The sequence below is a fragment of the Gopherus flavomarginatus genome, chromosome 1, assembly GCF_025201925.1.
Source record: "Gopherus flavomarginatus isolate rGopFla2 chromosome 1, rGopFla2.mat.asm, whole genome shotgun sequence".
Taxonomy (NCBI): Eukaryota; Metazoa; Chordata; order Testudines; family Testudinidae; genus Gopherus; species Gopherus flavomarginatus.
The window spans coordinates 19,857,038-19,881,287 of record NC_066617.1 but is presented as its reverse complement, the minus strand read 5'-3'; the positions used below and the strand labels follow the sequence as shown (position 1 = coordinate 19,881,287).

General features: G+C 42.7%; 1 protein-coding gene across 8 annotated transcripts in view; it reads right to left on the bottom strand.

Moving 5' to 3' along the window:
• The window catches only part of SEMA3D (semaphorin 3D), a 199,514-nt gene that overhangs the window by 38,004 nt on the left and 137,260 nt on the right, over positions 1-24,250 (bottom strand). For all 8 annotated transcript variants that reach the window (XM_050936855.1, XM_050936852.1, XM_050936859.1 and 5 more), the window contains 3 exons: positions 16,995-17,109; positions 16,528-16,597; positions 14,402-14,546 (listed from right to left, as the gene is read on the bottom strand). In XM_050936855.1, coding sequence (XP_050792812.1) covers positions 14,402-14,546; positions 16,528-16,597; positions 16,995-17,109 — 330 coding nt within the window. The remainder of the gene's footprint in view (positions 1-14,401; positions 14,547-16,527; positions 16,598-16,994; positions 17,110-24,250) is intronic.

Genomic DNA, 24,250 nt, shown 5'->3' with positions numbered 1-24,250 from the left:
ATTTTCCTCCATTCAAGAAAAAAAGTCTGTTAATGAAACTTATTTTAAAAAATTACCTTTGGGACTTAACATATATCAGTAAATGGATGTGAAAACCACAATCAAAGAGCCTGTCTGTGCAGGGCCGGTGCAAGGATGTTTCGCACCGTAGGCAAAACTTCCACCTTGCACCCCCCCCGCGCCCCTGCCCTGAGGCACCCCCTCCACCCCAGCTCACGCCTGCTCTGCCTCCACCCCGAGCATGCCGTCCCTGCTTCACCTCTCCCGCCTCCCAGACTTGCGGCGCCTAAGCTGATTGGCGTTGCAAGCCTGGGAGGCAGGAGAAGTGAAGCAGCCACGGCGTGCTCAGGAAGGAGGCGGAGCAGGGGTGAGCTGGGGCAGGGAGTTCCCCTGCATGCCACCCCCCGCCCTTACCTGCTGCAGGCGGCCCTCCCCACGCTCCCCTGCCCCAGCTCCCTCTGCCTAAATGCTGGCGGTGACCGGGGCGGCCAAAGATCCGTCTGCCGCGGTCGCTGCTGAAGAAAATGGCGCCCCCCAAATGCCAGTGCCCTAGGCGACCGCCTAGGTCACCTAAATGGTTGCACCGGCCCTGTGTCTGTGCCCTCTTCTAACAGTCTGTGTGACTATTCCAGCTATCGTTACCTCCCACAAATTTCTGATGTTCAAGATTTTTGTAACTATTTTCAGTGTTTAAAGTAGAGGTCCCAGGTGTCTTTTCTTAATCAGGCCTCAGTCCTGAGCATCAGTAGGAATTCAGGGTGCTCAGCACAGAACCTCACACTATTAATATGGAAGCAAGACTTTGTCTGCTATTTGTGCAGTCATGAAAAGCATCTGCTGAATATCAGGAGAACTTCCTGACAGGGACACTCAACCATGGAAGAGCCGGAGGCCCATTACTTCAGATTACTTAACAAGGAGTCAGACAAGTAAACTGGGTATGGAATAGAGGGAGAAAGGAAAGACCTATTATATTGTCTACCCATTTTACTTCGATTGGTGTGTGTTTTTCAACAGTTAGCCTACAGTGCCCTCTGGTGGTTCGCAATGGAAAGTCCCCAGCTTCTTAAATCTGAATTGCCTGGATACAAATACAAGACATGCTTCTTTTCATCACTGTCTGTGCCATTTAGGGTGACCAGATGTCCCGATTTTATAGGGCCGGTCCCGATTTTTGGGTCTTTTTCTTATATAGGATCCTATTACCCCCCACCCCGTCACGATTTTTCACACTTGCTGTCTGGTCACCTTAGTGCCGTTGCTTAACTGTTTAGGGCCACAGGATACCCTGATCTACACATCACGGAGAGGGGTAAAAGGAGCCAGAAAAGATTCAAAACGGAAGTGGGAGAAGTGTAAACAGAAGTATTTCAGAAGATTATCTCAAGAGACCACAGAGACCCAACAGTGTCTCGCCCATGTTGGGATTCTGTAGCGCTGCACTGGGGCTGAACAGGGAAGCAGTCACTCTTTAGTGGCCTGTTCCCTGGCACATTTCCTAATGGGAATCTACTCGAAAGTTACGTCTGCTAAAACACCACCCTCTGCATTACTGAAGCAGAACTGTTTAATCATACTCCCCTTGTTTGACTTTGTCTGTTATACAGCTCTCTTCTACTATTTTTGACCTGTGTAGGGAGTTGCAGACTGTGATCAAGCCACCTTTTAGCTTTCCCTTGTATAACGTAATCATGTTGAGATCCTTGTGTCTCTTGTCATAAATCAGGTTTTCCAGACCCCAAATCATTCCTGTAGCTCTTCTCTGAACCTTCTCCAGTTTTTCAATATCCTTTTTTATAGCATGAACACCAGAACTAGGCACAATATTCTGACTGATGAAGGCCTTTAAAGTTAATATTGCTGCTTACTATACATGTGATAAAAATGATAAAAATAATCCCTGTGCTTCCTGCCAGATGGAGCCACAACACGCTTTGTGAGAAGGGACGTCTGACAAAGGAGTCTGTGCATCGTGCGCGAGGGCAAAATTAAGGCTTGTGATGAGATGATTTGCAACCATCCAATGCAGCTGATTTAAGCAAACAGAATAGAAACTAGGGTTGTCAACTTTCTAATCCCACAAAACAGAACATCCTTGCCCCACACCTGGCCCTGAGGCCCTGCCTCTGTCCTTTCTCTGAAACCCCTCTCCTGCTCACTACATTCCCCCTTTCCTCTTTCTCTCACTCTGTCCCACCCTCACTCACTTTCACCGGGTTGGAGTAGAGTGTTGGTGTGCAGGAGGAGATGAGGGCTCTGCCTGGGGGGTGGGCTCTGGGGATGAGGGGTTTAGGGTGCAGGAGGGGGCTCTGGGCTGAGGTAGAGGGGTGGGGTGTGAGAAGGGGCATGTAGTATGGGCTCTGGGAGGGAGTTTGGGTGTTGGAGGGAGTTCAAGGCTGAGGCAGGGGGTGCGGTGTAGCAGTGGGTGCAGGGTGTGGTCTTCAGGAGGGAGTTTGAGTGAGGGAGGGGCTCAGGGCTGAGGTAATGGGGTGGGGTGCGGGAGTGGGTGTGGGGTCTGGGCTTCAGGAGGGAGTTTGGGTGAGGGAGGGGGCTCAGGGCTGGGGCAGGGGGTTGGGGCATGGAAGGGGTTGGGGTATGGGATGGGGTTTGGGGTGCGGGCTCCAGCCCACCAGTGCTTACCTCAGGCAGCTCCCGGAAGTGGCTGGTATGTCTGTCTCCTAGGCGGAGAGGCCAGGGGGATCTTCCAGCTGCCCGCGCCCACAAGCACCGCTCCCACAGCTTCCATTGGCTGTGGTTCCCAGCCAATGGGAGCTGTGGAGCCGGCACTCGAGGTGGGGGCAGCGCACGGAGCCTCCATGGCCACCCCTACACCTAGGAGACAGACATGCCAGCCGTTTCCAGTAGCCACATGGAGCCAGGGAGCCTGCCTTAGCCCCGCTGAGCTGCCAACCTGACTTTTAGTGGCCTGGTCAGTGGTGCTAACCGGATGCACAGGTGTTCCGGTCGAAAACTGGATGCCTGGCAACACTAAATAGAACTCATCTCACAACACACATTTTTCCAAATGTGCAATTTGACAGATAGTCTAACTCTCTGGTGCCTATTAAGGACTCAGCGGTTAGAAGTTGCTACATTACATAAGGTTTGGCATTATTTAAAACATTCATACTATGTACGGTGAATACTGTACCAAGGACTGAGCCTGCCCTTCCCTTCGTGGTTTGTGTGCATTACTAGCATACAGGTAACAATCAGACTTATTTTGCAGATAAAGTAGAAACTTTCTGGCAAATGATTATTGAGACCCCTCTTGATAACTAGACAGCTACAAGGAACAAATTTCTTCCGGCAGATCAATACCAGATCTGCACTCTGAGACAGTGCTCTGTATACGTGCAAGGAACGTGCATTGATATCAAGGATAGTTCTATATATGCGCAGCAGTGAAATCACAAGATCGGAACCAGGCCTGCCGACGCGGGGCAGGGGAAAGAAAGGGCAATTACTCAGGGGCCCAGGTGATTGTAAACGGCCCAGGGGGCCCTGGCCACTGCCACTGGCAGCAAAGTGGAGCTAAGGCAGGCTTCCTGCTCTCCCTCACTCTGCGTTGCCCCTGGAAGTGGCCAGAATGCCCTCTGGTGGGCAAGGGGTCTCTGCGTGCTGTCCCCACACAACGCAGACTCCACAGCTCCCATTGGCTGGGAACTGCAGCCACTGCGAGCTGTGGGGGTGTTTCCTGTGGGCAGCAATGCACAGAGACTCCCTGAGCCCCCCACCTAGGAGCCACAGCGGTGTGCCAGTCACTTTTGGGAGCCACTCGAGGTAAGTGCCAATCCCCTACTTTAGCCTAGAGCCCACACCCAAACTCACTCCCAGAGCCTGCACTCCGCAACCCCTCCTGCAACCAAACTCCTGCACCCTGCACTCCCTCCTGCATTCCTTGCCCCAGGCTGGTGAAAGTGAATGAGGATGGGAGAGAGTGAGCAGGGCAGGGGCATGGCCTCAAGGAAGGGGTGGGGCAAGGGTCTTCGAGTTTGCGCAGTTAGAATAATAGAATGTCAGGGTTGGAAGGGATCTCAGGAGATCATCTAGTCCAACCCCCTGCACAAGGCAGGACCAATCCCCAGACAGATTTTTGCCCCAGATCCCTAAATGGCCCCCTCAAGGATTGAACTCACAACCCTGGGTTTAGCAGGCCAATGCTCAAACCACTGAGCTATCCCTCCCCACAGTTGCCAACCCTATCGGGCGGGCATGTAGAAGGCCTGGCCCTGCTGGAAGAGTGAGCCCAGCAGCGCAGCTGGCAGCTCTCTGGGCACCAGCCAGCACAGGTGCAGCACTGCCCAAATGTCAGGTGGACCACATCTGCATGGGCACAGCTTGTGCATGCACGGGGGCCCATTGACTATTCTCCCTTGGGGCCTGGAATTGCTATTGGTGGGTCTGATCAGAGCAGAGACCAGCTGTGTAAACCAGGTCGGAGACATTTGTCCTTTAAGTGGATCCTATATTCATATCTACATTTAATCTGTACAGTCCAGTCCAGCCAAAAAGACAAATTAGATTCAAGTTTGACTTGTGGTAAACACAGCTAGTAACTATTCTCTGCAAGTAAAGGGAGTTTTACCTGCATATAAAACTGCATAAGTCTCCTAAGAAAGAAACTAGTTAGGAAAAAAGTAGTTTTTGACGAAGGGTAAAATTTTCAAAAGCACCTAAATGACCTAGCAGCCAAAATCCCATTTTTCCAAAGTGATTTAGGGCCAAAGCAACCCAAATCTAATTTTTCCAAAGTGATTTAGATGCCTAAAGAAACAAATATTAGGAACTCAACGAGAATTTGGCATAGCTGCAATTTCTCTGTCTAAATACTTTTACAATCTGGCTTTCAGGCAGTTAGGAGCCTAAGTCTTATTGAAAGTCATTGCAGCTTAGTGCCTACTACGGCCCAGATTTTAAGATATTTAGTCACCTAACTCGCACTGTCCTTATGTCACGTTTGATTAGGCCTAAATTAGTAAGGAGGTTTTGAAAGTTTTGTGCTAGATTCTTGAGGTGTTACATCAGTGAAAGGCAGAACTGCACTCTTCATCATCATGTACCCAGTGTCCTATCATTTAGTGTCAACCTACAATTTGATGTACCACTGTGGCTAAAAATTAAAGACTCAACTGGAAAATACAGTTGCTCTTACATTACTGCCGTGTGATAGTTATTCACTGGGCATCTCTGGAGACTTTGGCACAAGCAAAGAAAGACAAGGAGATATGTCAATTGGATACTGTAGAAGTCTTCTTTGGAAATATATTTTCATTTGCTGTGAGTTATTTCTAGTGGCATTTTGCCAGTATTTGCATAAGGTCTTTATCCCCTGGTTTTCTGAGCAAGATCTCCCATGTTCCGTTGTCTGATGTCCTTTCACAAATGAAAGCCATTACAAGGTTATTCCTTGGAGACTGGCTATAGTCAGATTCATTTGTGAAGAAAATGATGTTATTTTAATATAGAGAATTTTAATATAGAGAATTTCTGTCAGAATAATTTGCTTTGATATTATGTAACAAAGAAAAACGGAGTGTGTGTGATGAATCTAAAAATCCATTCGAAGTCTAGTCAAAACCCTTTCCATTTCCAGAGAAATTCAAATAGATCTATAGTGACAGCAGAAAAAAATTAGATAGAACAATAGCTGTAAACAAACCAAGCCATAGCTAAACAGTACATTTTCAGGGCAGCAGTTAGGGAAATTTCTCCCCATTTATCCCCATCCCTCTGAACTATCCAAATTTAATCCTCCTCCAACTTAGACTGTTCTGGGAACTTAGTAACTGATTACAATGGTGTAGTTATCCATTTAGGGGTTGAGGCAAAGCCCATTGAACCGAATGAAAATATTTTCATTTTCTTCACTGGTACCAGTGGTAGCCGTGTTAGTCTGTATCCACAAAAACAACGAGGAGTCCAGTGGCACCGTAAAGACTAACAGATTTATTTGGGCATAAGCTTTCGTGGGTAAAAATCCACTTCTTCAGGTCCATGCATCTGAAGAAGTGGATATTTTACCCATGAAAGCTTATGCCCAAGTAAATCAGTTAGTCTTTAAGGTGCCACCGGACTCTTTTTATTTTCTTCACTGGAGTTTGGATCAGCATAAGTGAGAGTAGAATCAGGCCAGATTCCCCGGGTTCCAGATGGTCAATAGCTCCCCACAGATGGAATTTATCTTTCTCTCCTTTGTATATTTTTCTGTGATTTGCATTATCACTAGCTAAATATGGTATACTTTATATGGCACAATCCACATCTTCTAGTGCTTTTTGTATGCCTCCTCCATTCACAGATGAATCCCAGCCACTTTCTTTCTGAATACCATTTTGAAAATCTAAGTTAGCATGAGAGCCTGGAAGACGTGATAGATGTTCTGAGAGCTAAAATGTGAGACTTTTAAACATCTTGTAGAAATGTCTATGTGAAAGAACATGAGACGCAGGAGAGGTGACATCACTTGCTAACATCTGTGGGATTAAGAGCAAAATGTCTACCAATCTGGAACTGAAATAATTATATTACTTCCAAAGGCCTGGATTCTGCAGTGTGTAATGTCAGCAGATCCCTGCCCACTAATTTCAATGGGCCACTATGGACATTTGCACAGAGTAGTTGGCTGGAGTGCGGTCTACTATGACTTCAGCGGGCTTTGGTTCATGTCCTAAAACAGCCTGACCATTAAGTACAGCTGGACAGGTGCAACTCTGTTGTGCTTGGCAAAGCTAGCTGTGTCAATAGGCATCTCTGGCAGTGGCATGGGGTACTGGAGAAGGGAATGAAAAATGATTCTCAGCCACCAACAGGACTTTGGCCTTTGGCAAGTCACCAAACAGCTCCACCCATCATTACAGGACAATCTATGTAGGCTTGGGCTTCCTTTCATACTAATCAGCATGAAACATGATGTTAGAGGGTAGGTAGCAGAGTGAGTGAGTGAGGTAGCTTTTCACCTCTTGAAAGCTGAGGTCACATCCTGGCATATGTCACAAGTGAAATTGAGAGGGGTGATCTCCACCCATTCCGTACAGGACATTAGTATACAACTGGAAGGACCAGAGGGTGCCTCAGATATGGACACACTTCTCCCGGACTTGAATTCTACTCTATGTAGGTTCTTATAATACCCTCGTCAGCATAGTATCTGAGCGCCTTCCAATAGTGCATTAAGTGATGTGACTAACATCTGTCACGAAGGATTAGTTTAGCTGTGGGTGGAAGCCTACAAAGAACATATCCAGAGTGTAAATCACTCTTGCAAGATTTGTTAGGTCTTTGCTTTTATGAAAGATAACCTCACAAACACATAAGTTAAATGTTTTTAAAAAAAACCACACATATTCGTTCATCTGTGTAAAATCTGATTCACAAAACATTAATGGGTGTTGAATCAATCCCTTAAAGTCAATGGGAGTCTTTCCATTGATTTCAATTAGAGTTTGATTAGACCCTATTTGCTTTGGGTCCAGTTATGATCCTAGTTACCCTAACATAAATGCTGTAGCAGCACCACCAAAATTGTTGGAGTTACTCCTAATTTACACAGCTATAGCTGAGAATTAGGAGGTGCCTATTGGTTAGGGAGGTGGTGTAGCATACTGTGCTTGGACTCAGGATCTTAGGGTTCTACTCCCAGCTCTACCATTGGCCTGCTGTGTGACTTCAGGCAAGTCTCTCTGCATCTCAGTTTCTGCATCTGTAAAATGGGGACAATGATATTTATCTCTTTTGTAGATTACTTAGATGTATTATTATTATGCGCAATTCTAGATCAAATTGTCCACTCTACTATGGGAGGAGATGAAACCTCAGAAGCTCCACAAACATGATGGGGAAAAGACACCACAACAGATGATCTGCAAAGATGCTTTTTAAAATTTTCTCATAGAGACTAAGCTAAAGCACATTTGCACTAATAAAATCCAAATAAAGTCAGGAGATGGTAAATTAAGGCAAAACTTTTTCAACTGTATATTAATGAAGGCTAATTTGGTTGCAGTACATAGATGTAAGATTTTCTCTTTTTTTGCTTGTCTGGTTAAATATGTAGTATGTGTGTCTGAGTAAACCTCACAAAATACAAAGATGTGCAGTGCTGCTGAGTTAACATTATGTGGAAAGCTTTGCTGACATTTTCAAAAGTGGATGCCAAAAGTTAGGCCCCTAAATATATGATTTATCAAAATCCTGAGCACTTTGTAGCTCTTAATAAGGTCTGTAAGGGTTGCTGGATTCTTAGCACTTTGAAAATCAGGACAATCATTTGGGAGCCTAACTTTATGGTCAGTTTATTTATTTTAAGTATAGACCCCTAATGTTTGTATTTCCTGACAACTCTTGACTTTAAGAATGCATCTTTAACACTGCATTGATGTTGACATTTTACATCAATTGTTTAAAAAATAAAATGTGGTTCTATGCATGTTTCAACCTAAGGACAAAGTATAACAGTTCCAAAAGCACCTAAATCTCATTTTCAAAAATGACATCAGAATTTAGGAACCTAAGTTGCATTGAACGCCAATGGGATTTGAGCTCCTAAGGCCTAAGTCTCTTTTGAAAAATGGGACTCAGGCTCCTAAGCCATTTAGGATCTTTAAAAAAAACATTACCCAAAAGTCTGTGTCTGATCGGCAGTGTGTGAAGTTCCAGCACTTATTCTGCATTTGGTATTCTAACCTGCCTGCCAACACCATCAGTGTATCTCTGTGTATAGAGACAGCACAAAATATGCAGGCGGGATCCATAGGGAGATTTAGAAAGCAGAATTTTGCACTAACTTTGTTGACATGTCATGCAGGCCTACTGGCTAGGCACATACGGGGAGCAGCAAAACAGCACGGTGGTCAAGGACCAACCATTTTCTTTAAGAAAGAGAAATATTTTTTAAAAGGCTCAGATTCCCTTAGCTGGTGCCTGATCCTAGACTGACCCAAAAGGAAAAAAAAAAATGTTAGTTCAGGTGGTGTTTGGAATCAGCTGCTCCTCTTTTCAAGGTTCCACTGCCTGCCTCAAACATGCTGTATCACTTTTCCTGTTAATGCACTGGAATTGTGGATATTAAGGAATAAATTGAGAGAATTGGTTTTAGGTGGACTGGAATAAGAAGGATCCACTAAGTGACCCTTACTTTGCAGGTGGCACTGTAGAGCTCTCTGTAAAGCTTTGCAAGTGCAAAAGGCAACTAAGATTCACCGAGTTCAGAAAATCTGCTGTTAACTCAAAGATGATTCATATCAGGGAAAACATATTAGTAAGGAGGTGGAGGAGGTTTCTTCAGGAAAACAACATAAAGTGAAATGTTTCACTTAATCAGGTAGCCCAATTACAGTGTGGAGATCAAAGGAGAGCTGAATTGGGGAATGCATTCCAACCTATAAAGATCAGGAGCAACAGAGAGATTAGCCTACAAATAATAAGTGACACCTGTGTAACCTCCATGTTTTATATACATGCTTATTACAGCAGGAAAGCCAACTAGAGAGCGGGCTAGTGGGAGTTTTTGGCGGAGAGTGTTGGCTTTGAAGAATGCTTCCCTTGGGGTTCAGTCTAGTTAGAATGAGATGTACAACACCCCCACTACCTGCAGCTGCATTGAAACTGCAGAGGGGATAAGAGAGGTGAAATTTGATCAGTGTTAGATGTTATGGTGAAGAGCTCTATGGAGAAGTGAGAGGGACCCAGATTAAGGAAGAGATCTCATCTGAGAAGCTCATATTAGTTTTAATCATTTTACAGTTTTTCAAAAAATATAACACTCTGGAAAACAAAGAACCCAGAAACCCAGGTTTGTGAGGTGCTTAGATACTAGTGATTATAGCCATAACAGTAGACAGATTAATTTTCCCCCTAATTTAATCAAAACCCTGCTATTTTGCCTTCTACCTGACATCAGAACTGATTATAAATGTGAAAACCTTCAGAATACATTTTAATCAGAATTTTTGGAGTTTTAGTCCTGGTCTTCTTCTAATGTTAATAGTAGCTTCCTGGGTAGTGTTTTCTAATGACAATAGAAGTTATTCAATCTCAATTTTTAAGATGCAAAAGAAAATCAGAATGAAGTAAGCTTGCTTTTCAAATGGACCTCAATTTCAGATCTGCCGGCTGTTATTTTGATTTGTCCCCTTTCATCAGCTCCCAAATTCCAGCATACTGTATTTCAATTATTTCACCCTTGTTTAACTTCCATTATTTCCTGAAGGTTCCAATTAACACCACTGGGACAGTCATGGCCAAAAGAGGCATCACACACTGACCAAGCCTAGGAGTTCGGTGTATCAGTGGTTCCTAAACTAACACCAGAGGGCAGGCAAATAATGCAAGAAAGAAACTGAAGCAAACAAGGGATCCTGCTGCTTCTATACAGTTTAGCATTGTGGAGTCATGATATCATGATCATGCTGGGAGTTTATCGCTAACACAAATTGCCACAGGAAACATTTTGTCAAAATTTCAATATCAGCATGGTCACAGCATATATAGTGAGCAGCTTTATTTACTTAGGAGATAATGTTAGTTGAGTAGAATGTTAAATTAGGGTAACAGTCTACAGCTTCTGTATAAATGCTTAAAGGAAGCCAATGCATCTGGAAGCCCAACATCAAAGGGAATACATTTCACAGTGTATTCATTTTTAAGCAACCCATAACATATAACATAAGAAATATATGAATCCAGGAAGAGTTCTGGACACCCTAATGGCACTTATGCAGATCTTTCCATTTTCCAAATACTAATTTATTTGGGGCAAAATTGTATCTATTTTGCATAGCCCTGAGCAGTACTAAGCTACTCCATGCTAGAGGGACCACAGGTGACATTTGACCTTGAGGGGTAGTGACTCCAGCATCCAAGGAGCACTCAAAAAGTAACACACTTAAATCATGCAGCATACCTCACCTCCTATCCCCTGACATGCCAAGCTAGCTTTACTGGCTAGCATATGGGCAGGGAGGAACCATGGCTCCAATTACATCTCGTCCCCTCTTTTGGGTTCTGTACTACATGGTGGAGGGTCTTGGTATTAGCACTGTGCTCCCTTGATCAGAGGGGATGCAAATCTGCCCAGAACCTTATGTGGCAGTACAACATAAAGAGAGGCTCCTCTTTCAGATCTGGATTCTGGCTCCTCTCCCCCAAAGTTAAAGACTATTCATATCCAGGCTTTTGGTTTAGCCTGTTACAAGATGGGGGCCTTGTCACTTAATTTTAAATTGGATCCTGATTCAGGTCATCATTATCATCAAGGCACCTCCAAAAGGGATGTAGTCTCTTTGCAGATCAAGCACCACTGGGATCAATCTCTAGCTAGGTCCTTAGGACAATCTGGCTGAATGTTCAGTCTATGTCCATCATTGGCCATCTTGCTGCACCACCAAATCTTTTGGTGACAATGTGCTGAGCAGCGGCATTCCTTGGTAAACAGGCTTTGTAATTTGTTGGTCTTCCTCGTATTATGTACATACCAGAAAAGCTGACAAAAATGAACTTGTGCTGATGGAGATCCATTTGCTGGGTTTGGCTACAAATATCCTCATTCCTGACTGTGTCCTACCACTTAATATGGAGCTGAAAAGGCCAAGAGTTTCTCTGCCACTGAGGAAAAAACGCCCAATGAAAACTTGTGAAAGGGCTATGCCCGTATCCTGAGTGTTGACAGAATATGTAAAATTAGTGCCTGGAATGTTCAAACTTTTTCCAAAACAGCTAAGCTGCTCTCGTCAAGCTGTTGAAAAGTCTGAATGTTGATATCTGTGCCTTATCTGAAGCACACTGCCCAGAACCAATGAAAAAAGAGTTGAGGACTATACGTTTTTGTTCTCATACTGCACCTCAGGGGTTGCTTGAGCCGAATGGCTATTGTACTTTCACGCAATGCCCAAACAGGAACTGCACCTGTGGCAGATAACTAATGAGCAATTTATCCTGACTGGGATACTAAATACTAAATCCTCAAATTTAAGAGATGTTCAGATCTGGGATTGTTCCATCTCAGTAAAGACAAAAGATTCCAGTATTAAAAATACTAAATATAAATAGATATAATGTAAACATGTACGACTGTATAATTAAAGTACATTATTGTAACCACTTTGAGAGCACTTTCCCTACTCAACCCTTGTTCAGGAAAACTCTTACTGACGTCTACTGACAAAAGATTGAGTAAGGAGGCCCTTAGTATTTGACCCTAACTTTTTATGGAACTATTCTCTCATAGCTGTTATCAGGTGTTTAAAGGAAGTAGCTGCAGACTTACGGGAAGGGTTATGGAAAGTATCAGTTTATCTTTAAATCCTGCAACCTTTAAAATTCTTTCAGATGTGGACATCCAAAACAGTGCTACAGATCAGTGCTGACAGGATCACTGACACGCACACTTCCTTCCTTGTGAATCTCAGTTCAGGCATGTGATGGCTAATACACAGAAAAATTATCCTTCTATCAGGGCAGAAGTTTCAGTACATTCATCTTTCTTGGGCATGGCAGGTATTTCAGAAGAGTAATTCCAATTACACAGACCTGTGACAGTTTCTGTTTCTGTGGGCACTGTTTTATGCCTATGAGTAACTGCACCTGCATTTTTTAGTAATAAGCTGTGAGTGCAAGCGTTGATTAGTTATAGCCCAAATTGTCAAATGTGGCTTCTACTTTTGGGTACCTCAAATTCTGGATGGCAGTTAGAGACACGTAGTGCCTGATTTCTGAATCTCACCTCTCACGTATTCCACTCAGGCCCTAGGATAGGTATTTCAGATTGGGCAATCACAAACTGCAGTGGCATTCTAAATTAAAGTACTCAGTTGAAAATCTGGATCAAAACGCCTACCTGTTTGCATGTGCGTAACAGGGTGGGCTGCGCTGTTATGAACCAGGGTGTCTGCCCCTTATGAGGCAGGGGTTGGGTGTTCCCTACAAAAGGCTGAGATAGCTCAGTTGGAAGGGGAGCTGAAGAAAGGAAGTAGGTTTCTGTGGCTGGGCCAGGAACAGGAGATAGAAGAGCAAAAGGAAAGGCCTTGGGACCTCTGCAGCCTGTGCTGATCAGAGGAATAGTATTGCTTTGCGTTACTCTGTGAGTTTGTGTTTGAATTAATAAATTGTGCCCTGCAGCATGAGCCTGAAAGAGACTCTGGGCATGGGATTAGTCCTTCCTGGGTTGGGCAGACAAGCAGCTTATAATGTGCTAGTATTGATCACAGATGTCTAATTACTATTGGTGACTGCAGATAGCTGAGAAAAGAAGTGGAGTGGGGGATGACAAGAACACACAGGAGTGAGAGATGGACTGAAAGAAAGAGCAAAAATTAGATAGTGAATTACTGTCCAAGACAGAGGCAACCTCAGGTCACAAAATAGGTCCCAGCTTTACTCTGTCATATAATCAGTTTCTCACAGCAATGTGTGATTGTGTAGGATCATGGATAGGAAGGGAAAAGGCCCATAAGACAATCTCTATTAAGATGTGGACTACTCTACAAAGAAGTTTGAGAACTTCTATTCTAGTGTTCCATCCAGTCTATATTTATATGTCTTCATCTACACAGGACTTCCATTGCTCTCCTCTCATCCCCAAAGTGGCACTGGCACTCTTATCGACCCATGGTTAGGCTGGTCCAAATTCTTCCAATGCAATATTTTATTTTATTATAAAATGGGGGAAATTTGTCAAAAAATTATCCTTTTTTGATCAACTAGAGAGTAGGTCAACCTTTTTTTCAATATTTGAAATATTCATTAAAAATTATAAATTTTGAAATTTAAAAAGGGTGTTTTTTTCCCTTCAATTTTCCACCTTTTTTCCCTCTAGTGTCTAATGGGTTACTACTGAGAAGTATTTCCTGATTTAAGCTTTACTTTTTCCTCCCATCAATCAGTTTTTCACTAGAATATCTTAAAATTTATGATATCTAATTACTTATGTTACTTTAAAACAACTTATATTACTGACAGAGTCAAAATCAATGGTCACACCTAAGGGAACAGATTTTATCAAAACGAAAGAGTGTAAGATATAGCAAACCACAGAAACACAAGATTTAAACAAAATGTATCACCACCACCTAATAGTCATCAGAGAAAAGTACTCTGCTATTTATGAAGTGTTGATGTCTCAGAGAGGATCTCCACCTACACATAGAAATACAGCCAGGAGGAGCCCAGAATGGGAGAGACAATCAGGAAATAGACAGTCTGGGCACAATGTTATCTCAGAGAAACGGAAGAGTTATATATAAAAAGGGGTAGGTAGAAGTCTGAGCTGTCAACATGAGGGAAGGCTGAGAGGATAATTTAAAACATCCTGAAAGGAAAATACAAGTTACTCATTCAGAAAAATAAAATATGGGACAATGGTCATTGAGTAAAAATAGAAGTATATAATTAAAGAGACACTTACTGTACCAGGCCGGGGGTATGGGATACGTCCTTCGTATTGTACCCATCGATGATCCACACTTTCTTTGTGAGCGTAAGGGCCATTGAAAACAGCTCTCATATCAGCCATGCTGTATACACAAACTGCAGAGCCCTTGAATACAGAGCTGAAAGAAATGAACCATGTTTATAAGCACATTTTAAAATCTTCAGTATAGGCCTGATCCAAAGCCCACTGAAGACAGTTAAAAGACTTCCTCTGTTTTTGATGGACTTTGGATCAAGTCCTATACCTGAGAATTATTGTAACTGAGGGTGGTGCTAAATATATACGGTATAGATTACTGCTTTGGCCTGAAAACTTATATTTAATATAACTGTGAATTAGAGTTTAAAACTTTGGTCTACTGGAGACTAGGTTTGTTAACCTTTTGGCCATCCTGAAAAAAAAATCTTTTATTCTGGTGGATGAAGGGATCCAGAGACCTCTTATTCCTTATTATGACTAGGACTTTGGAGTGTGAATTTGAGAGATTGAAGGACAGCCCATTACATTCAGTTTGTATTTGACATTCTGTATTTTAATTCTTGTTCAGGCAACCAGCGTATTAGAGAGGCATGTGGTAGGAGCATTGTAAACCAAAAATAAATAAATAAATAGTTGTGTGGCTTTTCTAACAAAGACGGTTGAATTATCTAACCAAAACCAAACCGTAGGCAAACGTGTTAATCTTATACTTTGTGTGACAGAATGGACATCCATTCACTTTTGTATAGCTTCAGTGGCTATGTAACCTTTTAGGACAAGATCCTGTAATTCAATTCAATTGTTGTCAGTTTGTTTACTGAATTGTATGAAGGTTCCAGGAGGCTTTGTTGCATATGGCATGGATCCTATCAATATTGTATTAATTCATACTGTTCCTATAGTTGACATTTACAATGTGTTTCATTCTTTGCACACTGCACTGAGACCCTTGGGACCTGAGTTCTACTCCTGGCTCTGCCACTAACCAGCTGTGTGACCTGGGACAAGTCAAGTCATTTCTCCGTGTCATTCTCCTGCCTTGACACCTCCCCCTTTGGTTGGTCTATTTAGATTATCAACTCTTCAGGACGAGGACTCACTTACTATGTGAATGCTCTGCATCTAGCCCAAAGGCACCCTAATCTTGGTCAGGGCATTTATGTGCTACTGTAATACAAATAAATAATAAAGACTACTACAAACTGATACAGAAATTATATCTAGAATGACTACATTCCATTCCATCTGCAGCAGGTAGATTACATTACACACAAAAACTAAATTGAACATTATTAACATGGAGAGTCAAATACTCAAAAGTTAGGATGCCGGAAGTAAAATTGCCAGTGCAAATTTAACTCGCCTCCTTGTGTGTATATATTATGATGCTGTCTCTGATCACACACTATTTTATCCACAGGACTTCTGCTTCATTCAGGATGCAGGGTGCTCACTTAATCAGCAGTTATTGAATATCTGGTTATAACCTTATTGTTCAGTGTTTGACCCCATTTACTGCACACTATTCAAACCATGCTCTGAAAACAGAATTATTAATTTCCTCATTGGATGTTCTATGATGTTCATCACTATAATATCTGAATACTACACCAACATTAATCAATCTTCCAACCTCACTCTCCTCCTGTGAGGTGAGGGGTATTATCTTATTATCATCCCCACCTATTATGCTGATGTGTTACTCTAAAGTGCTTTATTGCGCAAAGTGACCTACAGCTGTATCACCTTGACATGTGATATTGTTTGATCTCATAAGATAATCAGGGTCTGGCAGCAGAGAATGAATTTATTTCAATAGGAGCTGTTGGGTACTCTGCAAAGCTAAAATATATATTTTTTTAATTTTGAAATTCAACATCTTGAAGATTTTTGTGAAAAATTCACCTGTTTCTCAACCGACTCTTTTTTAAACCAGGCACGTATTTAGATGGACTATGAATCATAATTTTAGACACACATTTTGGAAAATATTGGCCTGGGGAAACAGAGGTCAGTCCTGCAGGTCTTATTCTGGCAAGCTCCCTTTGACTTTAAGAGGTTTTCGCCTGGGTGAGGCCTTCAGGATTGAATTCCAGGGGCAAATGTGGCCCTACACATACCTTGTAGTAGTGAAGACTCCATATACTAGAGGGTTTCTCTCATCTCTTGTGGAAAGTAAGAATATATCTTCTGTAATGGGAAAAGTTTCTTTTTATTAGACAGCCTATAAACATTTTCATATTTACCACCCTATCATTTGGAGCTTTGTAAACATAACATTAATCCTTACATTTGTTTGATTTTGAATTTTCTGTCCTGTGAATTGTGCTGAAGTTTTGATTTCTGCCATCTGCTGTATTCCACCTGGAATCAGCAGAACTTCTCCTCAAATGGGAAAAGCCAAGTGAAAATAACAGGCCATAATTCTGATCACATTTACACCAGCTGTATACCAGGAGTAAAGTTAATGGAGTTGCTCCGAGTATAAAACTGGTGGGAGTGAGATCAAAACACTGTCCTGAGCTTCAGAAAATCCAAAACACAGAACAGATTACAGAACAAAATAGTAAAGCTCAGTTCAACTTACGTAGCTCATCAAAGTATGTGTCTGCCCCCTCAGGGCCAGATATCGAGCACACCAGTCTTGCTTTCAGGAAAGTTGTCCATTTGTTTATTAGGCTCCGTTGACCTCCCATATCATTCTAATTTAAAAAATAAAGTTTTGCTTAATGACAATTTTACATAAAAGCATCTAAAACATCTGCTGATCCCCTTCGGAGCAGTGTTTTAAAGGGCGTATTTCTAGTCCAACCTTTCTATATTTAAAGTAGAAAAGGGATTAATGGGAAATGTTTAACACAAACAAACATCTCACAAGAAATGCTTACGATCACAAGTGCAGGAAGACCTGCTGTATTTAAGACTGCAGAGTGGTTTTCTTTGTGACCTCCTTTTTAGTTACTCATAGTCTTGGGACTTTCAATTTTGGGGCTGAAATTTGAATGGTCTGGTATTATTTCAATTGTGATTGTACTCTTTTACTCCTTGTGCTGACAAAAGCCCGGTTTGAACAAATAAACTAAAAATCAAAAAAAGTTTTGTTCAAAGTTTGAACAAAACCAAAATTTTGAAACCTCCCTTTTTCAGGGGTGGCTCCAGGCACCAGCACGCCAAGCGTGTGCCTGGGGCGGCAAGCCACGGGAGGCGCTCTGCCAGTCACCATGACGGCGGCAGGCAGGTTGCCTCTGGCAGCATGCCTGCGGAGGGTCCGCTGGTCCCGCGGCTTCGGCAGACCTCCCGCAGGCGTGCCGCCGAATCCATGGGACCAGGGACCTCCTGCAGGCAAGCCGCCAAAGGCAGCCTGCCTGCTGAACTTGGGGCGGCAAAATACCTAGAGCCGCCCCTGCCCTTTTTATAGTTTATTTGGTCAAACTAGGCATTTTTCAGTACAAAGAAAGTAAAAGAATACATCTTTCCCCATTATATAAAAATCTGTTTGTGAAGTTTCTTTGAACAACTCCACAGCTGAAATGCCCAAAGCCACACCTCTCCCACCATGTAGTCTCTTCTTGTCAAGAGACAGTCATTCTGGAATCAATGGTTCTCTAGGAATTTTTTTACATAGAAAATAATGGGGCAGATCATTTGGGCGGAGGTCCCAAAGACAAATTGCTGTACCTACCAATGGTTCTACAAACATACATACTCTATTTGTTATGTGTACACAGTTCACAGGGAGGTTTGTGGGAGGGCATAATTTGATCAAATTACTATATCCTAAATTCTTGGTGAAGTAGTCCCCTAAATTCCATTCTAGGTAATTTCCCCTGAGCTACGCTTATAGCACTAACAAACAATGCTCAAAGGTTTGGGAATTGTCTAATGTATCAAGTATAAAACAAATGGGATACCATGACCAAAACTGTTTCTGAAATATTAATATGCTTAACACAATGTACTCATGAGTTGTCAAAAAATGAAAAAAAGGAGTTGATTCTGGAATGAAGTTTTAAATTTGTAAGGAGTTGACTGTAAACACTTAGTGACTGGATGATAACTATTATAGACATCCAAGAGCATGGTCTTAAATGTCAAAGTTCACTTTGCAAGGAGTTGCTTTTCTCCAGTAATGCATTTTCAGCTGACTAACTGTTGACTTCTCTTTTTTTCTGTATTTGTTCCTTTTAACTATTTTTAGCTCAGTTTCTAAATTTTTTTGTAATTATTGCCTTTTGAATCAAAGTTCTTACAAGAACTGTCACCTCTCTGCTTATTTTTCTAAAGACTTTCACAGCCCACAGGTTTGTATCTAGCTAACAGATTTATTATACAGGTGTCAAAATTAGCAGCCTTACGTGACTAGTAAAGTATGCTCTGTACATGTGTGTTCTGTTTGGAGGTGCAACAGCTGAGCATTCTGGCACAAGCAATCAAACATACCTAAACAGTAAATAGCTCCGAGCTTTTCATGCATCTGGCCATTCTGTTCACCTAAATTACATCTATCTTTTCCACCAGAGTACCCTTATTAGCTCACTAGTTGATGCTGCACATTTTCAAAAGACTACAAGTAGTTTCTAAATGTCTTTCCGGGATTTGGAGTGATGTTGGGGAAGCAGGGGAATGTCCGAAAGGATGAGAGAAGAATCTAGAGACATTCCACTGCAACTATAGACCAGAAATTCTATAAATGTGGTTCATAGTCCTCAAGTCCGATCAGGCAAAGCTCTCAAATACCAACTTAATGTTAAACACATTTGCAGTCCCATTCAGTTCCTAAAGTTAAGCATATGCTTAAGTACTTTGATGGGTGCCTCAGCAAGCAGCTGAACCTATGTTACACATTGCCAATAATATTTTATTTCACATATTGAAACAAGGAGGAAAGTCAGCATCTTGTGACCTGCCAGCTCTACCTGAACTATCATCAAGTGCTCTATAAAGTAACCACAGAGTGAAAATTTCTACTACAGAAATTACAAATGGAAAATCCATTCCACTCATAACATCTTCTGTCCTCCAGCAGCAGCTCCTATCCTTCCAGGCACCTCTGGGTGAAAGAGCCAGTGAGACACAAAGAGTAAGGCACAGGGGAGATATGGGGGAATGGTTGTTTTTTGAAAACATTGGTATCTCTAACAAACACTCAGCTCTACATCTCTTTTCAATCACACCTGAATGATGCAGTTTTTTTGCTTTTCTGCTCTGATAGCTTTCTAGAGGAGATTGAGTTGAAAAAGAAAAAGTAAATATGGGGGTGTTGCTTGAAAGGGGGCAGGAATTGACAAAGGTTGTAACTGCTCTATTTACTGGTGGGATGAGCCCAGCCCATGCCAAGAAGAAGTCACCTTCTAGGAGTAATTTTGGACACCTCCCTGCTCTTGGATTCTCAGGTAACACAGTAGCTACTACTGCTTTTGATATCTGCACTTAGCTGTGTAAGCAAAGCCTTTGCTCCAGGATGCAGACTTCACCACAACACTTCTAACTACTTCAGTCCTTGCAATTTGCTTGGAAGTTTCAGCTACAACAAACATGCTTATCTATCTGCTGATGGGAGTGCACTGGCATGAGCACAATAGTGCCCTGTGAAGCACATAAGTTTCCCATTTCAATTCATTGCATTGGTTCGACCTGGGCCTAATCTGGGAATGCATTGCCTCTCTTCCTATTCAATCACTACAACATTTGGGACCCTTTTGCTGACAGTCAGTCCCTAGGTTCTCCTGAGTGAGGACTGATGGTAGGGAGCTTTTGGTGTAGGATCCCTAGTCCATCATGGCATCTTTATAGGCCTATAGAGTCCTGTCTATAGCACATTTGGCCAAACATCTAGAAGCTTCAGTGACACATGGAAGGGGGGCTATTTCATTCTGTTTGTCTTTTTTGGTTGGTTTGATTTAATATCTCACTGCACTTAATCACTGTCAGGCAGGGTCGGCGCACAACATTTTGGCACCTGAGGCAGGGCACTCAAATGACGCCCCAATACCCCCTTGCTTAGGCCAAAACTTTGAAAGGTCTCAGTTCTACCTTCTTCCTGTTCTACTCCTCTCATGGTACTGCTCTGCTAACTACCCCAATAAAGGAGAACTAACAACTTAAAATGCCTTGTTTAAAAATTTTAAGTAACACTTAACTTTCAAACGCCTTAACAGCAAATGTAACTTTTCTTGTCTGCATAGTAAACACTGGCATTTTTATCAGTTTGAATAATCAAAGTGGTGGCTTCTGTGCCTTCTTGGTTGAAAAGATTTGAACTACTTCCTCAAGGTCCACAGTCTGGGCCAGCTCATGCTCTATTGAGATGGCTGCAAGGCAGACCAGCCTCTCCTGTGTCATTGTGGAGCATAGATGTGTTTTTATTAACTTCAGCTTGGAGAAGCTGCCTTCTCCACTGGCAACTGTTACAGGAAGTGTTAGAAGTATGCGCAGAGCAACAAAAGCATTTGGAAAGAGGGTGGCCATCTTATTTGTGCACATATATTCCAGAGCAGCCTTTGGAGTTGATCCGGCTGAAATGTATCTTGAAAGGGCTGTCAATTCATCACCTAAATCACTCGCATCAATATCGCACATGTCATCATGTGTCAGCACTGTCTCTAGTGCCCTGCATTGCTGGTGTAGGTCTTCTTCAGGTATAGCGAGGAATTTTGGAATTCATACAACATCCCAAATACAGTTCTGTGTTCCTTGAGCTGCATAAAATGTTTTTCAACTGACTGTATTGCACAATCTAAGCATATGGTTAAAGAATTCAACTTTGAATTGTTGTTTGGGGTCTCTTATGGGATTATCCTGTGCCATGTAATGAAAATGTCTTCTTCTTAAGTGACTCTTTGTATTCCTGAATGAGTGAGAAAATAGCTTCAGTGTGAAGTTCCTCTGCGAACTTCTGTGCACTCTTCAGAATGTTTTGAAATCCCTCATCTGACCAGTAAGACTGTAAGTATGACTTTGATTCGTCCAATTGTTCCACTGCTCCACATATATCAAGGTTAACACCTTGAAGTCTCTTGCTTACAACATTTATTTCAAACAGTATGTCATGCCACAACACTAAGCCACACAGAAATTTGAAATTATGTATGTTTGGTGATTCCATTTCCCTCTGCCACTGTTCTCCCATGAACAGTTCTCGTCATATTATCCTCCATAATGGCAACTATGGCATCATCTATCTTCCCAATTTGGTATTTGATAAGCTTTATCGCCTCCACTCAACTTTCCCATCATGTGGCACTCAGTGGTTTCAGTGTCAGAGAGGATGTTCCCAGATGTTGCTTCAAAATTTGCAATCGATGAGTTGATGTAGAGAAAAATACATAGATGCTTTGAATTACATTAAAAAATTTAGCAGCGTCACTAGAAGCTGATGCTGCATCACTGGCCACCAAGTTCAATGAATGAGAACTGCATGGGACAAAAAAAGCTCCAGGATTTAACTCTTGGATCCATGTTTGCACTCCTCTGTTCTTTCCTCTCACGTTGGCACCATTATCGTAGCCCTGACCTCTCATATCAGCTAGTGCAATTCCCTTATCTTACAGCTTTTTAAGAAGCATTTGTCATAGCAGCTCCTGTTGTATTATCAATGTCAATAAATACTAGAAAATGCTCTCTGACAGTCACCATTGCAGGGACAGTTTCACTAGGTTCTGTTGTTGTTACAAAACACACCATTAAAGTCATTTGTTCCATATGGTTGATGTCAGGTGTGCAGTCCAGAATAACAGAGTAATATCTTGCTGACTTCAGATCTGCCACAATCTTCTGTTTGACTTTTGTTGCCAGTAACTGTATGGTCTCATTTTGAATTGTTTTTCCAAGGTAGTGGTGTATGTAAATTTCTTGGGTGGTGACTCTTCTTAGATGCTTCTGGAGTACAGCATCAAACTCAGCCATCAGTTCCACAATTTTAAGGAAGTTTCCGTTGTTTGGCACATACAGCTGATCTGAAGTGCCACACAGTGCTAGGCTTTGGGTAGCAAGCATTCTCACAATGGCAATGAGCCATTTCAGAACATTTTGCCATTAAAGAGACTCTAATGCAATCTTCTTTTGATGTTGATCATCTATGGCGGTCTTTAACCTTAGTCCCATCTCAAACTCTTTCCACCTATGGAATACTCTCTGGTGATTTGCTGCCTTCTCATGGCATGCCAGATTTCTAGCCAGATTTTTCCAGTCCTTTGTTCCTGTAGAACCCAATGTGGCTGGAACATTAGACTGGAAGAGTTTGCAACAAAAACACTATGTAGCATTCTGGGTTTTTGAGTACATAAGCCATGGCCTCTCCACTTTGTCACCATTGGGGATTTCACACCAGTAATGTGCTGGATGGAAACTTCTATTTTCATTGTCTTTGGGGAACATGAAGTTTTTCACTTGCTGTGGCCCATGCAGTACAAGGAAGTCCCTCAGGCTACTGCTCAAGTGGGTCCACAGTCCTGGATCATCTAGATGTAAGGAACTAAACTCAGCAGCAGCTGTTTCTTGCGCCTCCACCACACTCTTCTCTGATCTACACTTTTCTTCAGGAATGTGCATGGTTACATCCATTTGAGATGGAGATATGAATGCTGCAGTAGCTACCATGTCACCTGCACTGTGACTAACTGCAAGATCAGGCATTTCCTCACCACTCACATACTCACTGGTGCCAGGCTCACCGTGAACATTTGTGTCTATGTATCTTAGGAAAGCTCCTTCCTGCTTAGACAGAAAAGCTTTCTTTACTTTTTCTTTTTCTGAATGCTGCCCCAGAGGGGCGTTTTCTTCTTTCACTCATGACTGCTGTTCTGTGCCAGCTATAGTGGCTCTCAATACTCAGTTGAAGAGGACAAAGCAGGCTGGTAGCAGGGCCTGAGTGAGGGAAGATATCAGTGTCTTAAGAACCTAACTGGCTCCTACTACTTCAGTTGACTGCCTGTTCTCCTCAAGTGGGTACAGAGAAGCAGCAGGAAACTGGAAGCTCCATGAGAAGCTGGTGTTAATAAGTCCAGGCTCCTGGAGGTGCTAGAGAGGTACATAAGATGCTCTTCCTCCTCTCTCCCTCTGTAGCTCCTGTTGCTTTCTGTTATTCCCTCTCACCTTTTCTCCTTCTTGCCTGTTATGTCACTTGTGCCCTCCTTCCTCCAGCACAGCACTCCACCATCTCTGTGCATCTAGAGCAGAGAGAATACATACGCACCAGCAGCAGACACAATTTTCTACACTCTGGGTCCTAGTGGTGTCCCCCCACAGTCTGGCATCTGAGGCAACTACCTCAGTATGCCTCATGGCAAGGCCAGCCCTGCTGTCAGGTGCTCAAATGCGACCTCAATGGGTAGCGGATCACTAAATTAATATAACAAAACCTTCAGAGGCTAGGTGAGCAGTAGATTGGAAAGAGGGCAAAAGAGAAGGGAAGGGAGGAAAGAAAGGAGAGAGTAAATTAAGAAAGGGAAATTCAAAGTATGAGGTGGGGGGCGGAAATCCTGGGAGAGGAGAAGACTATGCAGGTAGGAAAATAACAAGAAATAACTTGAAATGGAGAGATCCTCAGTCATTTCCTCATCTGGTGTAAACCAGCATAGCTCCGTCATAGGTGTAGTTTGACTGAAATTTTTTTTTTTTTGTGGTTGGGGGGAAGCAAAGCACATTCATGCACACACATGTGCATGGTGAAGCCAGCTCCCTTGGCTCACTGGATCTCTCCCCTGGCCTGGAGTGGTACCTGGGCTGCCGGTACTGGGGGAGATGGCCTGGCTTAATGGGGAAGTCCCAGCTGCTGCTGGTGGCCACTCTGGCACCGTTGGCTGTAGTGATGTCGCTGCTTTGGTGCTGCTGAAACTGCCTCCC